Consider the following 17,610-nt stretch of genomic DNA (forward strand, 5'->3'; position numbering starts at 1 on the left):
GTTGCATTCCATCATACGCTTTTCCACTTGCGAGTCGACAGTAAAGAGAAAAAATAGAGCAAGTTGAAGAGCAATATTTAACTCAGGCTGCAACAAAAGTCAATGTCTATTGCATTTTTGTTTTGTTACGGTCTATACATCAGTAACATGCAACTGTGGGTGGGGCTTTATCAGTGTGATGTCACATTGATAAGAGAATCAAAACGGCATGTCTAATGAGACTTATTGTGTGTAATGGGGATTTGAAAAAAATGTTTAAACATCATGTTTTCTTACTTTGTGTTTTTATTGTGTAGATTCTAAACCTTACCTGGCAAACGTGTCTGAAAAGTTTACTCGTCTCCTCGCTGAGATGTCCGGCACTCAGCACGTGACTTTGGACATACAGAAGCGCGTTCAACAACAACACTGCAGAATCCGGCACTACGCGGCTGACCTCTGTTGATGGCAACTGCTTTCCCAGGCCCTTTAACATCTGCATGCATTCCCTTGAACACAGGTAGTCCGCACAGGCCAGATCAGAGGCCGCGGCTGGGCTCGGAAAGGCTAGCATAGTGGACACCAGGTGCATCAGACCCGGAAGAGCGGTCATTGAGGACGACACCTGAGATGCCAGGAGTCGCATGCCATGCTGGACCTGCAGAATTGCCGCCCGCAGTGGCACCACTACATCAGGATACAGTGGGTACTCCTCAACCAGTCGCTGGGCAAAGCGTTGCTGTGATGCCTGCCAGACGGCCTCCTCCTTCAGCAGACTTTGAATCCCTGGTCTAGATTTTGGCCCAGAGGCATGTAAGGCCTTTAGGAGGTGGGAGAGCAGGTCGCCCACTGCAGCTGGTTGGCCGATGCTGCACAGGTAATGCTGAAGTTCCTGATACAGGCGACTGTACTGAGAGTCAGGGGGACGGCAGGCTTGTTTACGGCTCAGTTCACAAATTTGTTCTTTTACTTGCTGCATGCGGATCCACAAGTACCTAAAACACGCATACAAGAAAATGTCAATATTTAGTTGCAAATACGTCAGTATGGTGACATATGCTGGCTGTTTTGTTACCTGATGCGAGGATGCTGGAAGTTGTCAGTAGTGCTACTCTCCTCAAGCTCCGCCCCTGTGAGCAGCTGGGAGGAGAGACTCCGCCCTCTCCACTCTTCCTGCAGCAAAGCAAGCTGAGAGAAACCAAAACATTTTTTAAACATGGTGATCCAAAATTAAGAGTATATGCATTAGACACTTGCGAGATGGTCTTACCTCCTCTTGTGCATAGCGGAGTTTATATGATCTTTTTACAGCTGGGTCAAAAATGGTTTGTGGTGCCCAAACTTGGATTTGCAGCAGACCCATATTCACCCAGAAAACTCCGGACCGGGAAAGTTGGACTGAATCTTGTGCCCGGTTATGGGCAAACTGTGTCAGGCATGTCACTAAAGTATCTAGAAAGCCTTCTGGGAGCAGGTTTTCAGACAGGCCTTCTTTGAGGGCAGTCTGAATCTCCTGAGCAGCCCCGATGGGGTCCTGGCCTTCAGTTAGACTATCACAGGATTCTGCATAGCTCTCCTGTAACCCTGGAGACAGCAACTCAGAAAGCGACTGCAGCTGTCTGCGCAGAACCAGGCCCTGCAGCCAGCGGTCTGTTAATCTACAGAGAATAAGATAAACAAGAGGATTAATACAAAAATGTATATTTATAAAATATATAGTACTAATAATTAACATTAAAAAATTAATCAAATTATTACATGATGTGTGTGGGTGGGACAGGTGGTTTTTACCTGAAGTCAGCAAGCTCAGTCATAGCCATACTGTCCCAGATCACTGCGCTTAAATCCTGTAGCTGCCCGGTTCTCTCTCTCCACTCACCCAGGGTGACCCTTGATGATGACAGGAAGTATGAGCCTGACGGATCCCATCTGCCGCCCACATCAGTGCTGCTCAGAACTCCCAGCATGCAACGGGACCACACAGCACGACTCAGCATGGCAGGACCCTTTACATTGAAAACATATGATAAAGACCACCTAATATGAGAGATTCACTTTTATAGTTTGTTTGAACATAATTTTGTGTGACCAGTGTGTCTACACAGCCACCATGTTATAATAAAAATCTGCTCAATAATTTTTTTTTAAATCCCTGTAAAACCTGTTGGTGTTTTCGGAGCAAACTGAGGTCACTTTAGTTTACATATGTTCTCTGGGGACACCAAAGATTATTTGCCATCTTAAAAAAGTCCCCTTTAATATAAAGTTAAATAAATATGTATCTACAATGATTTCAGCTCTTCCTCTAAAAACACACACCGTATCAGATGGGCCCAGCTGTGATCTTGAGTTTCTGTGTTCCTCTGGGTTTAGTGGATTCCACTTCAGCCAGCGGTCGGGGTCAGAGGTCACACTGCCACTCCACAGTGCTGCCAGTGTTTCAGACAGCAGCTCACACCACACCAGTGGCAGCTCCTCCACAGGCTAGTGAGGGAATTAAAACCTTGTTACAAGACTCAATAACTTCAACTATCTTCTCTCCTACATAACATGACAACATAACCTTTTCAGATCTAGGGAAAGAACTTTTGAAAGGCACGACACTATTTTATCTATTACCTTAAAGGTAATGTTCTTTCTGATCCCATTTTTTAAACCCTAGTTAGTGTGTAATGTGGCTATAATAGCATAAATAATACCTGTAAAATGATAAAGCTCAAAGTTCACTGCCGGGCGATATATAACAGAATTCCCCTTTCAAAGCCTACAGCGAACGGCCGGTAACGGCAAGCTAAGCTGCTATCGAATCACAACACACTAAACAAGCTACACAATCAGAACTTGATACGTATTTCTGAAGGAGGGATTTCATAAAACAAGGAAGACATCAGCCCGTTTTGAGGTCAGTGAAAACAGCACTATACAGATAAGTCAATTGTGTGCAAAATACCGTGTTTTTTACACGTGAAACATAGACACATGTTATATTGCGCACTGTAAACACAATTAAAGCTTCAAAAACACAGAAAGAACGGGACCTTTAATAATGTGCGTTGCAATTGCCTTGTTTTTGCATGTTTCTGTGACAAGAATCATGTGATATGTAAATAATAGGTAAATATAAGACGTTAGCATAATTCTTTGCGCATGTGCACAAGGTATTTTTTTGCATCTGATTAAAAAAATCCTAAGATTCACGCGTTTACATGCATTGCATACTTGTCTCCTGATGATCGGATCACAGATCGGACTAGACCACCCCTTTCAATACAATCGAAATTTGCATCTGATCGACCTTAATCGTATCGATTAAGGTGTTTACATAACGACTTAACAGTCCAATTGAACCATCAATACAATTACAAACTGATTATTTGGTTGCATGTAAAACATTCCTACTGATATCTTTAATATTGACTAAGCTAAGGTCAAAGATTGAACTTGTGAATGTGAAATCAAACTTTGATGCTCCTGATCTCATAATTAGATGATGAAACTTTCACAGATTGACTGAAGCTCAAACTAATAAAACCAATATAGTTGTGTTTTTTTGACAGACCCGTTCTGTGCCGAGCAGGAACCAGAGAGGCTGCAGTTGTCTGATGTTCATGGGGGTTGACTGCATGCAGAAACGCAGATGGTTGGACAGGGACCTTCGCAGACCAGCTTCTGCTTGCTTATTGCCTCTGTGAAACAAAAATACAATACGATTTGAAAAAAAAAAAACTATTTTACCAAGTCACAAATTTGCTTCATTGGATTGATAATAATAGAAAAAAAGAAATAATTTGTTTAATTAAACTGATAATACTAGTGAAAAAGAAACCATACCTTAGTGTAACAGACAGGTGTAACAGATCGGTGGTGACTCTCATCTGATTTAGCACTGCTAGTTGCTCCAGCGCAGGCCACAATTGAGCCCTACGTGCAAGCTGCAATAACACCTCCCTGCCTGGAGCAGCACTGTCTCCTACGTCCTCCTCATTAACTTCAGACAGACAGTCCAGCAGGCCGCAAGAAGCCATGTGACCCTGCTGCTGATCTACACAGCTCACAAGCCTCTCCAGAACACCTGTGAACGTGATGAAACATTGTTAATACTGATTTCATAACACTGATTCCAAACCTAACACCCACCTGAACACTGAACAAAAAACAGCAATCAATTATGAATTACACAGTTGCAAGCAAGGTAAATGAGCTACTTATGAAAGTGACTGATTTATACCTGAATTTTGAGGCTCCAGGAGGAGGTTGGCCTGAAGCACGAGACCCCAAGCTTCAAGCAGAGCTTCTTTGGAGTCAATCCCCATGGCCACACCACGGAGACGAGACACCTCCTGTTTCCATAGGGATGCAAGGCTGTTGTCGAGGCGCAGATCCCTGACATCCAATGCCTTGCACAGCACTCGCAGACGGGCTGCACATTCAGCTACCACCTCCAGCTGCACACAAATGTTTGTGAGTTTTTATTGGCATTTTTTTTAATTAATTGGCCATTTGTCCCTTTATATCTTTATTAGAAAAACATACAAGGAGCTCAGATGCAAAAGCCACTAAATGCTACCTAATTAAAAATGAGATAATGATATTAACCGAATGCTCTCTGGATGTATTATACGCCCTTTGCTTCAAATCCGCTTAATCCCGGCCTCAGGCCATTCAGAAATACTAGCTTGTTGGCAAAATTCGCTAAACGGCACATTGATTTTTCAGCAAAGTCCTCTTAGTGCACGAAAGATGAATTGGATGAACGAAGGCACGCAAAACAACCGTGGATCACATTCAAACTTGTGTCCCTTGTAAATACTTGAAACTGAATACAACATGCACTGTACGTAGCAGTGATATGGATCAGCTAATGTCACAGTTCAGACTTAAAGGGATAGTTCACCCAAAAATAATGTCATTAATGACTCACCCTCATGTCGTTCCAAACTCGTAAGACTTCCGTTCATCTTCGGAAACACAATTTAAGATGTTTTATATTTAGTCCGAGAGCTTGTTGACCCAAAATCTACATACGGTAATAAAAACATCATCAAAGCAGTCCATGTGACATTAGTGGGTCAGTTAGAATGTGTTTAAGCATCGAAAATACATTTTGGTCCAAAAATTACGACTGTGACGTACGACACGGCTGACGTGTTATCTGGTGCGCCCCAGCTGTTTTTTTTCTTTGTTTACAGTCTGTGGGAGACGCACACTGTAAGTTTTGGGAAAAAACTTCGCAAACATGTCTGAGGATAACAAGTCATTCGCGTCACTGCAGTCACGTGACTTTAGTCTTACGCATGCACTTCACAACCGACGCAGAAGAGAAGACAATGCTGATTAAAGTTGTAATTTTTGTTATTTTTGGACCAAAATGTATTTTCGATGCTTCCACAAATTTTAACTGACCCACTGATGTCACATGGATTACTTTGATGATGTTTTTATTACTTTGATGATGTTTTATTACCTTTCTAGATATGGACAGTATACCGTACATAGATTTTCAATGAAGGGTCAAACAAGCTCTCGGACTAAATCTAAAACATCTTAAACTGTGTTTCCGAAGATGAACGGAGGTCTTACGAGTTTGGAACGACATAAAGGTGAGTCATTAAATGACATTACTTTCATTTTTGGGTGAACTATCCCTTTAAACCTGTGTCATTCAAATGTGGTCAGTTTGTGTGAGCTCTGCTAACTGAAATGCTATGTCTTTGACATTTCTACAAGTCAAAAATGCTTTGTTGCTCATAGACGCCCTGACCTTGAAGGGAAGAGGTTTTCCTAATGTCTTCTGAATGTTCTTCAGTGCAGACGCCACAGCCACAGAGCTGGAGAGAGAGTTCTGGATGGCGGTAGACATGGTGTGTAGTTCCTGTTGCCCTCTGATACAAAAATACACACATATAAACACTCATTTAATGTATGTTTTCATTCAATGCTAAAAAGTTTTACACATAAAAGAGATTAAACTTTTACTTCACCACTTGCATCGCATTGTGATCTACTTGCTTATCTTGGTAAAACCCCAATTATTAAGACACATTCCCTTGCAGTATAATCACATCTAACTGCAAAAGTTGAGCTTCTACAATTAACTAAAAATGTGATGGCAAAACGCTATTACAGAGAGCACCTTCACATATTACCTTTTATTTTTTTAAACAAACAGCACAGATTTTCCACTAGACTTATAAGCATGTAATAAAGGGCACTACTCACTCATAGTCGCTATCCCCCATCAAAAGCTGTGGCAGCCGCAGGATGAGGTTCTTATGCACCCACTGCCAGTGTAGTGAGAGCACACACACGCCCCGAGCATCCGCAGACAGTGTGTTACACACGTACCAGAAACGATCCCTCCACTGCAACAACTGCAGGATCTACACATGCAATCACAATGAGACCATGAACCACCTGCAGACCAGAGCAGCACTGCTATAATAAAAGTATGCTGTGAGTAACAGAAACCTCAAACATCAGGTGGTCAGAGATGTAGGGCTGGCCCGACTGCAAGGCCTGCAGTACAAATGAATCCCAGAGGTCAAAGAATGAACGCAGGTGGACCAGGACAGGATGAGGCAGATGACCGATGTCTACCGTCCCTACAAAATAAGAATGAATAAATGTAATTGCAATCTGGTTTGTTGGTCTTGAAGAGGGTTTTCAGAGTTTTGAAAAGTGACTAAAACCAGTCAACAGACCCGTGGCCAGTTGCATAAACATAGCCGTGACGTTAAGACTGCGTCTTAAGAATGATTCTGACTAACTAGCAGTTAGTTAAGGCTAATCAGTCTTATTATTTGGATTTAAATGAGACCAATCTACCTTTCTATGTAACATACTTAAAACAGTTATTAACAGTCTTGAAGAAAAAAATTCATGACTAACTTTTAAGACTAGTCTTGATGTTTTATGCAACCGGCCACAGGACTTCAGCTTAGGCTTTTCTAAGATAGGTACTGTCAAGTTTGTAATGTGGTTTAAAGCTATACTCCAGAGAAGATGGTGTCTCTACCAAAAGCTAGTTATTTTCATTTGTGAAGTTTTAAATATGGATATTTTCATACAAAATCAGCCTTAGAAGTCCTTTGTTAACCCCCTGGAGCCGTGTGCATTACGTCTGTGAAGGATGGATGCACTTTTTTGGGCTTCGAAGTCAAAAGTTGTTCCCTGGTCCCTATTTACTACCATTGTAAAGCTTGGAAGAGCAAGGACATTTTTTAAAGGAAAATGCAACAGTTTTTCAATATTTTACTATGTTCTTACCTCAACTTAGACAAATTAATACATGTCTATCCTTTTTCAATGCATGCACTTAAACTTTGTACAGAGCGTCGTGAATGTGTTAGCATTTAGCCTAGCACCATTAATTCCTTAGGATCCAAACAGGGATGAATTTAGAAACCACCAAACACTTCCATGTTTTCCCTATTTAAAGACACGAGGTACATGAGTAGTTATACGAGTAAGTATGGTGGCACAATATAAAACGTGGCAATTTTTTAAGCGAATAATAAATGAGAATGGTGGAAGAGCATTTAGTTTGCTAAGGAATGAATAGGGCTAGGCTAAATGCTAACTCATTCACGACACGCTAAACAAAGATTAAGTGCACGCATTGAAAACAAAAATAGGTATGTATTAATTCGTCTAAGTTGAGGTAAGAACATAGTAAAATATTGAAAAATTTAATATAGCTTTGATTTTGTTCGTCTGAAAGAAGATGGTCATATGTATCATGGATGGCTTGAGGGTGAGTAAATCATGGGGTAATTTTCATTAAAGAACAGTGTATCCCTTTAAGTGATATAAAGGGGCCTAGGTCAGTTGGTCATGAGTACCTTTAGAAAAGGCAGTTGCCAGTCTAAGGGCGCAGTTATGAGGTGATGTGTTTCCAGCGTTGCTGTTAATAGCTGCCTTCTCCTCTCTGTCCATCAGCAGTATGATTCTTTCCGAAAAAAAAACATATTAGATGTACTTTTTATACATATTTATTTTATAACATACATTTTAAGCAATGTACATCTAAAAAATAAGGGTGCTACACTATAGCATAGAAGAAACATTTTTGGCTGAATGGTTCCATAAAGAACCTTCAACATCCAAAGAACCTTTATGTTTCAAAAAAGGTTTATTTTAGCAATAAAAGATTCTTTAGACTTTTCAAGAGTGGAATACAAAAAGAATGTAACCTTTAAATTTGTTTTGATCCCATTTTTTAAACCCTAGTTAGTGTGTAATGTTGCTATAATAGCATAAATAATACCTGTAAAATGATAAAGCTCAAAGTTCACTGCCAGGTGATATATTTTCTTTAACAGAATTCACCTTTCAAAGCCTACAGCGAACGACTGGTTTGGACTACAGCCCTCTACTTCCTGCTTTAATGACGTCACTAGAACAGTTCGTTGACTAAACTCCGCCCACAGGAATACGTCAGTTGCCAGCTAAGCTAACGGCAAGCTAAGATGCTATCGAATCACAACACACTAAACAATCTACACAATCAGAACTCGATACGTATTTCTGAAGGAGGGACTTCATACAACAAGGAGGACATCAGCCTGTTTTGAGGACAGTGAAAACAGCGCTATACAGATAATCAAATTGTGTGAAAAATACCGCGTTTTTACATGTGAAACATGAACATGTGTTATATTGCGCACTGTAAACACAACCAAAGCTTCAAAAACACAGAAAGAACGGGACCTTTATTAACCTACCTGTTGGCAACAGCGTTCAATGCTTCCATGAATTCCATGTATCTTTCCTCATCCTCAAAGTTGCAGGTGTTGGCCAAAATGTCCAAGTACTGCTTGTTCCAGCGCATGTCTACCAGAATTCTGTAGTCATCTGGTTAAGACAAATATAAACAGTAGCTTTTACTCAAAAAGCAAGCATTTAACAGGTTTGAACAATGTTTTTTTACATTTGAAAGTAAGACTGGGAGTGAGTTTGTTAGCACGTATTCCAGTAAACCGTGTGTGTGTACCTGTGCTGTGCGGCTGCAGGAGCTCCGCCAGACATTTGCCTTTGCCAATGAGCTTGCTGTTGAATACAGACTTCAGAGCTGTGGATCCTGCTTCCAACTGCATCAAAGCTGCATCTGCAAGGAAAATCTGATCTCAGAACTGCAGCAAAAAGAACTGAAAAAGAATGGCTACATAACAAGCTATTTAAAACATAATAAATTTGCTGTTTTCTAGTCTAGTCTACCTGGTGCATGTTTGTAAGTTTTGGCAAGGTGCGAGATCCAGCTGGTTCTGAGGATCCAGTCACTGTGAGATGCTCTTTCCGTCAGTATTTTGACTGCAGTCGGGAGGAGGCGCAGGGCATCCTCCGCTCCTCCGTCCATGGTTCCGCCTCCAGAAAACTGCAGCCCGTCCAGCACAGCGCCACTCTGCATCGCTCTCTGCAGGTCAACCAGGCTCATTGGACGATTCCTGAATGAATACAAATATGTAGTTATTAACTTCCTTAAAACCAAAATTTGCGATGATTCACAATTATTTTGAAATTTGTAAATGTAGCGCAGTTCTGACCTTTTTCCATAAAGGCTGAGTGTGTTAAGGCAGTAAAGGAGGACCTGTCCATCTCTCTGGACGCTGGAGAAACAGGAGTCCTCAGTGCTCATCAGGGCCGATGGGATTCGATCCGGCCACACGCCAGCACACAGCAGCCCGCTGCCCCAGTCTTCAGAGTCTAGCTCTGCTAACTGTCTCTCTATGACTTCCTGTGCCAGCTGAAATAAAAAGATATCTAAGGTTAAGGGTGATGAAAAAAATATGATTTACCTTAAAATGCACAAAAACCTAGGTATGAACATTCATGTACCTGCTGACTAGCAGTGGTACGCTGACAAAAGGCATATGCCTCTCCACAGGCCTGTAAAAGGGCGCTGGGCAAATCCACTCCTCTCTGCAGCTGATTGGACAGCAGAGACGCAGCGTGGAGAAGAGATGACATGGAAGAGGCGGGAGAGTCTGAAGGATGTTACAGAAAGAATAAACTGTATATAACTTATATCCCTATAAATAAACATCACAGCCATGAGTATTATGTCATTAATTTAGTAATTAAAATCAAAGACGCACCCCATATGGCACTCTTGATCTCAGAATGAATTGAGACGAGCAGGTCACACACACAGTCTCCTGTCACACCCAGGGTGTGTAACACCGTCTTTAGATCCAAAGCGTCCCAGCACATGCCCTCATGCTCGCCTGGGATGTAGATCTCAACTCCACGGTTCCTCATAGCTCGAGAGATTTCACCGTGTGTGGAGTCCATAGTGAGGAACAACCTGGAATACAGTGTGAAAAATGTGAATGTTAATTTGGCAGGAAAGTCACAGTAATGGAACTCTGTCTAAATTCACTCCCAGAATTTTGTCACCACACGTGCCCCCCATTTTCAGCCCTGGTTATATTTAATTTCATGTTCATAAGGCAAAAAGAAATTATTATGCAAAAGAACATGATGCGTACTTGCAGGACCATTACATTTCAAAACAGAAACCACACTTTCTCATGACTTAAAGTGCCATGTGGGACTTTCGGAAGGATCTCTTGACAGAAATGCAATTTAATATACATAACTATATTATCAGTGGTGTATAAAGACCTTATATAATGAACTGTATTGTTTTTATAACCTTAGAATGAGCCATTTTTATCTACATACACCGTGGGTCTCCTTACATGGAAGTCACCATTTGGTACAGTAGCCCTAAACAGAGAAATTGTCCTATAAATTACGTTTTGTTACTACATTGTCTCAGACGATGACATGTTTGTCATTGTGCGTAACTTGGTGACGTAGCGTTTTCAAAAATGAGAGGTGTGCTGTTGGTTGCAATTTACAGTCTCACTGCTAGATGGCGCTAAAAGTCCCACACTGCACCATAAAATGTTATCGAATCATCAACCAAATTGTGAGGATGCTGGTAGTTTTGAAAACAAGATTATAAACATTTAGAAGTAAAGATATGGTGTCGGTTTACTGAACTGTGTAATTGTACCTGAAGTTAGGGTGGGGTGTGATGGTGGGTGTAGCTCCATCAATAATGCCGCGTTCATTAATGGTTAATGAGCCTCCAGGCTCTAGCAGGGCATTGAGTCGATCCAACACTGAAGGGCTAAAACAAACTTCATTTAGCAAACACATCAAAATATAACAATGACACATCTATAGACATGAACATGATTGGACCCAAATCAGTGCCGAGCCTGCTGATCTAAGACCAATTATACTGAAATCTGCCTGTTTATTTACCCTGTGCTACTTACATGGTATACATTTAATCAGTATGTGTGTGTTCCCTGGGTATCAAACCCATGACAATTGCATTGTAACTCAATGCTCTACCAAATGATCTACAGGAACAACTGGTAGAGCATAATCCAAGCTGTTTAACCAGGTAAATGGTGACCACGGCTGCTTTTAGTCCACTTTTACGGCATAAAATAAAGCAGCTTGCAAGCCATTCTTCTAAATCCCTCTTTGCATGTCCCACACAAGAAAGAAAGTGATACAGGGTTTTGGTGGTAAAAATCTTTAGATTTGATTCAGCTGACCTGCAGAAGTTGACGTTGTCCATGAGCAGCCAATCCCCGGCCTGTAGCGCCTGTACTAATGTTCCATCCAGCCATTCAAAGCCGCCATGAGTCCAGCCGTCTTGCATCTGAGCCAAACGCTCCTTCAGTAGAGTAAAATCCATCTGCAGCTTTGACATGTCTGCAAGAAAATATTACAGTCATTTTGTGTACTGTTGGATTGTATGACTGTGAGAGATAGTACTTGTCACAAACCAGGACTAAACTAGGACTTAACAAGGACTATACCAGGGGCAAGCTGCATAAACATAGCTACTAAGTTAAGATAGTGTCCTGGGAGCTAGTCTGTCCAACTAGCAATTATTCTTACTTTTCAGATCCAAATAAAACCAATCTACTGACTTAAAGCTATAAACAAGAAAAAAACGTACTTAGTTTTAAACTGTGACAAAACCAAATATAAACCAGAACTAAAATCTACCTAAGGTTCCCTTTATATTGATAAAAAGATATGTTGTACTGTCCTCACCTGTTAAGACCTTGAGTTTGGTGTTGAGTTTATGTAGCAGAACAATAATGACCTCCAGCTTGTTTAAAGCATCAAATGTGACATTGCCCTCTGTCGTATCGAGACCCTCGTCCCTCAGCCAGCGTCGGAACGTACTCCATGTACTCAACAGAAACTCTGTATCCTGTACCGCCCCATCCAATGACATCAGTCCTCGTCTGGTCACCATGGCAACTACATAGTCCATGCTCTCCAAGACCTGCTGCCAAGGACGTATGATGTCCACCTGCTCGAAGCCGCCCAGGAGCTCAGTTGTGTCCATGGCGCTGTTCATGGCCATGACCCTCAACCTATGGCCTGTTAACAGTGCGAGGAGATGCACGAGACTGCTCTTCCCACTGGCAGTGGGACCCACCAGTATGGCCATCCACCCCATCTCCACGCATTTCATCAAAGCCTCCAGTGGACGCAAAGAATGATGGGTAATGGATAGAGGAGGGTCCAGAGCAACAGGTGAACCTCCACTACGCTGGAGGACTGAATAGCCCAACTATTGTGAGGGAGACAGAAATATATTTTAAGTGCATAATGCATCCAATTGAAATTTTGTGTTTTGATTATAAGTGAATGAAAGTTTCTCTGTGCAATAAAATTAGCATCATATCTAGATTTACTTTACAGGCCCACTATAAATCCAATCATGGCATATGACATTTCTGACCGACCTGCAGATTTAAAGGTGTTATATGGAACTGTCTTGAACCCATGTATGGCTCAAAGTCTTCTCCAAACACCTTCCTGAACACAGCCAACACCTGAGGATGGACACACATTCACACTGCTGATTTATTTATCCCATCAACAGTCGCATAATTACAAACTCCTGTAATGACCGATACAGTAAATGTTAGTAACATTAGCGTGGCTACCTGAGCTTTGTCTGCCTCAGTCCTCATGCGGTCTGCATACACCAATCCAACGTGCTGTCCTGGGTTAAAGAAGCCTGGTGATTGATCTGCCTGCATCAGCTGACACCAACGGAAGAGGTCACGGAGATTAAACTCCCACGGTCCTCCTCTCTGACCCCATTTCCTCTCAACAGTCACCTCTTGAATGAGCTTGAAAAACAAATATAAGCAAAGATTAAATAAAAAGGAGATGTTGTGGGATCGTCTTTGAATAAGGGCTGTCAGTTTATCACATTAAAGAAGTGCAGTTATTAAAAATGTAATTTTGCTGACAGCAACCCATTTTATTCCTCAACATGTACACGTCATCCTCTTACCCGGTTGCTGAACTGCACCATTTTTGAGATGATCGCGTTGTCGATGTTGGGAAAGATGGAGTCACCAATGAACTGCATGTCTTCACTGGTTAGTGCATCCACATACACCTGAAAGCAGAATTAAATGTGCATTTGGGTCTCTTTACTTTATGAACTACATTTCAATAATGTCAGATAATAATACTGTGAACTATATATAAAACTGTGTGCATACTGTATTTCAAAATTGTTTGTAAAACAAACAAAAAAACAGGCCTAGTTTAGATTTTATTTAAAGAATGCAATTTAGTATTAACATATTATTTTCCTGTTTAGTGAACCAATAAGATTGTCTTACTAAAAACTTTGCAATACAGGGTTCCCACACCTTAGTTAACTTCAAATTCAAGGACCTTTCAATGACTTTCCAGGTCCAATAACCTCAAATTCAAGGACTAAATGTGGGAACACATTTTAAGTGAGAGCAAGGTTACATAATGTTACCTTTAAAGATACATTGTTTCAGTTCCCTTTCGAGGGAACTCGCACTGCGTCACTGCAGTGACACTTAGGGGACGCCTCCAGGGGTAAGTGCGTCTGAATGTGTATATCAAATTCAACCGATGGTGAGGCTTAACGACAAAGACAAGGGTGAAGCGGGAGCCAGGGAGTATATCACTATCTGAAATATTGCCGAAGACAGCGTTACAGGGACACAGGAAGTATGGCAAGAGAGACGCAGCGTCTCGTTCCCTTCTCAGGGAACAACAGTTACATACGTAACCCGAGACGTTTTCATGTGTCAAACACAACTATGCAAAAAAGCATTTTGGTTTGAATCAACATTCGCATACAGAAGATATAAACATTTAAAGCGAACAGTTTAGCGCGTGTGCTAAAAGACTAGAAATGTTATATTATCCTACAATACACAGGGAACAATATGGATTTTTTTCCAGAAAACTTCTTGCATAAAATAGACTCAAGCACTTTCAATGACCTGTATCTATGTATGTATATTCTCAAAAACTTCCCAGGGCCTTGAATTATTTTCCCCAGATTCACAAATTTTCAAGAAAGTTTGGACCAGTGGGAACTCTGAATAATAACTCCTTGAGGAACGATATGATTTAGTGATGTTTTCATTGGTTGATGCGTTACCTGAGTGAATCTGTTAAGGAAAGATTTCGGAAGGCCTTTGCGTCCTCCTCCCTGAGTGAAAGGGTTCTGACAGCCGAAGATCTTGGTCTTCTCATGCTGAACATGGAAGCGCATGCCCAGCTCAGGAATGTAGATCTCAGCTCGGTGGTCGAAGCAAGCGTTAAGACCCTCAAGCACTGACTGAGAGGCCAGATTCAGCTGTGGAGGTGAGGAGAACAAAAAAATTATGAATTTCTACCAGTGTAAACAGAGAAACTTAATTTTATTCATTCCATTAAATACAGATTCATACCTCATCCAGAACAATCCAATGTCCAGCCTTCAGGGCAGCTAGGACAGGACCATCACGCCAGGCAAACTCCCCTCCTTTACCCCCTTCTACTGGCAGGTCTGTCCCAAACAGATCCGTGACATCCTGTGCAGGCGAGCAAAACAATCCATTTTGAATTTGAAGGAGTTATTTTAGATGTATAAAGCAAAACATCATCGCATTAAAATTTAATATAATATTGTTTACCTAAATGATTTGTTGTACAAATAAATGGTTATAGTATGCATCTAAAGACAGTAAACATCCGACATACAGTTTGTTCAGACAGGTTGATCCGGACAAGGTGGTTCCCAGATGCTTTGGCGAGGGCAGCGACCAGGCTGGTCTTCCCCACACCAGGTGAGCCCTCCAGCAGTATGGGTCTTTGGAGCTTTAGTGCCCGTAAGATCCTCTGAGCGTTCACTGCGGTGGTGCCTGCGCTCAAGGTGTAGCCCGACAAACTCCTGCCTTCGGTCTCAGGACCTGTGGGTGGACAAAGAGACGGTGTGCTTATAGCATCATGGTGGAGCCACACTGTCAAGGTCTCGCTTACACGCAAACACACATCCCTTAACTTGATACTTTGATGCCATGTCCTTAATCAACATGGTAAAACTGTAGTACTTTAAATTCATATCTAGGCCATGGTGAAAATTATATTGTCAAATGCAGAGGAACCCAACAACCCCATACTGTAAATCTGAATAAGATCAACAATAATTGGCAACAACACCTGTGAGGCTCATTATGTATTTACGACGGACCACTGAATTATTCAAAATAATGCACACCGAGGGTGGTAATGCAGCACGACACGAAGCGGAGTGTGCATTATATTCAAATAATTCAAAGGACCAAAGTCAATTATTCCGCTTCTAACACAGTTACCACAAACATTACTCTGGTGCCTATTTTTAAGACATTTGACAGGTCAGGTGTGCAGTTTACAGAAAAATAATCAACACCCATGGAACATTTCTCAGCCAATCAGAATGCAGCATTCAACAGGCCCGTGGTATAATATACTATACATAACCCTCACCTGCAGCTATGTAGAAGGGATCAATGCCAAAAAAGTCTTCACCCCACTGGGGTTCCCTAGAGATGCTGCTGTCATAGACTCTAAGTGCATCCCGCATCTCCTCATCCAGCTCAGTAATCCTGCTCAATTTCTTCTCCAGAAAATCCAAACATGCCCGCCGGGCAACCAGAGCATTCTCCGCTGCCGACACTGTGGTTCCTGGCAGAAAAAAACGCATGAGAGCATTAGTACAAAGCATACATGAACACCCTATTGGTTATAAATGGTTACCAAACCCTCTTTACTCTCACCTGAACCGATTCCGTCCACATACACAAGACATGCAGCATGAATAAAGGCTGTTACGGTGTCTAATCGCAGATCCCATTCAGGCTCCTCCTCCTCGAGCTCACCCATGGTCATGAATCCATCCTCGTCTCTCTCACACACAGTGTTCGTGAAGTTAACCCATGACAGGATGTCTCGCACACTTAGTATACACCGCCGTCCGAACTCCTGACTGGTCAGCCAGTCGATAAAGTCCAACATGAGCTCTGCTACGTCTTTACCTGCGCAAATCACAGTGGTAAAATTCATTATAATGTCACTGTTGCTTATGTAATATTGCTTATAACAGAAAATAGTGGTTTATTGGTACTAGTCTAAGTAATAACTCGATCAGATTACTTATGAATAACAAATTTATAACAATAATTGCTATACAGACAAAATGTGTCAACATAGAAAGATGTAAACATGATTCTATTAAATAACAATTTCTGAGTGTTTATTGGTTGCTCTGTTTTGGGTGCAAGTGAAACACCTTGGTGATCATGCTGGTCCAGAGACAGTCCAGGACGAAGGTTGTGTTGGATGATTTGGATCAGATCGTTACGACTGTTATTCTGGGGACACCAAATCTCAGTGAACCTATTTCTTAGTGCTGGAGAAAGCTGGACACAAACAAATAAACATGTCAGTACCACTGCTGCATGTTTTTTGCACTGTGGCTATTACTATTGAGATTTTACAGACAAACAGACATTATTTTGTCACCCAAATTTATATTCTAAGCACTGACCTCTTTCTTTCCAAAGTCACCTCCGGGGTTCATGGTGGCAACGAGTCTAAATTTCTTTCCAGCGGTAATGAGCTCAACATCATCATTATCTCCACTGCCTTTCTCTGCCAGCACCAGAGACTTTTCAATCTCAAGCACGCTGCAGATGACACAAAAAACCCGAGACGGTCACACAGTCACTTTTTAACTTTACAGCATATATAATAATGTATGATTTCTTTTTACTCTATTACGCCAATTAAAGAATTTGGTGCAGAACTTTAATAAAGAAACTAATAATTACCATATAATAAAAACCATAGACTATAAAAAATATGGACGTAGTGTCGGTGACGTCACCCTAGGTTTGTGAAGAGCATACTTGAAGGCTAAAGTTTATGGAGCCTGCTGTCACCTTCTTGTCAGTGCATTACCACATTTAACTTGTGAAAACGGGCAAAAAGGTGGGATGTGGGTGGAGCTGAGGTGCCTGGTTGCTGAGACCACGCCCACCTAGCTTGACCGTAGTGACAGCAGCGTCAATTCACCTGTCACTCAGGTGGCCACCCCCTTAACAATGCAGAACTTTAAGGCTTAATTAAATTTAAATGGATGAATCACAAAAAAACTCCAAGCTCCAAAAAAATTAGCTACATATAGACCAAAACCCTTTTTGTACCAGGCTGTAAAGATGGGCATTTTAACATGGGGGAGGTCTATGGAGGTCTCTAGCGGCCAGTCGATGAATTGCA

General features: G+C 41.6%; 1 protein-coding gene across 1 annotated transcript in view; it reads right to left on the reverse strand.

The window, feature by feature from the left end:
- The window catches only part of mdn1 (midasin AAA ATPase 1), a 56,774-nt gene that overhangs the window by 18,898 nt on the left and 20,266 nt on the right, over positions 1-17,610 (reverse strand). Inside the window, 31 exon segments of the mRNA XM_055186775.2 lie at positions 311-974; positions 1,055-1,167; positions 1,250-1,637; positions 1,771-1,985; positions 2,299-2,463; positions 3,539-3,665; positions 3,811-4,051; positions 4,208-4,424; positions 5,741-5,861; positions 6,199-6,359; positions 6,448-6,581; positions 7,821-7,927; positions 8,703-8,832; positions 8,972-9,085; positions 9,196-9,422; positions 9,522-9,721; positions 9,814-9,962; positions 10,074-10,282; positions 11,000-11,116; positions 11,556-11,715; positions 12,064-12,592; positions 12,768-12,857; positions 12,972-13,160; positions 13,328-13,435; positions 14,468-14,665; positions 14,760-14,882; positions 15,052-15,260; positions 15,820-16,017; positions 16,110-16,367; positions 16,622-16,751; positions 16,880-17,018. Of these exon segments, the coding sequence (XP_055042750.2) occupies positions 311-974; positions 1,055-1,167; positions 1,250-1,637; positions 1,771-1,985; positions 2,299-2,463; positions 3,539-3,665; positions 3,811-4,051; positions 4,208-4,424; positions 5,741-5,861; positions 6,199-6,359; positions 6,448-6,581; positions 7,821-7,927; positions 8,703-8,832; positions 8,972-9,085; positions 9,196-9,422; positions 9,522-9,721; positions 9,814-9,962; positions 10,074-10,282; positions 11,000-11,116; positions 11,556-11,715; positions 12,064-12,592; positions 12,768-12,857; positions 12,972-13,160; positions 13,328-13,435; positions 14,468-14,665; positions 14,760-14,882; positions 15,052-15,260; positions 15,820-16,017; positions 16,110-16,367; positions 16,622-16,751; positions 16,880-17,018 (6,130 nt within the window).

This window comes from Misgurnus anguillicaudatus, chromosome 18 (genome assembly GCF_027580225.2).
Source record: "Misgurnus anguillicaudatus chromosome 18, ASM2758022v2, whole genome shotgun sequence".
NCBI classification, from domain to species: domain Eukaryota; kingdom Metazoa; phylum Chordata; class Actinopteri; order Cypriniformes; family Cobitidae; genus Misgurnus; species Misgurnus anguillicaudatus.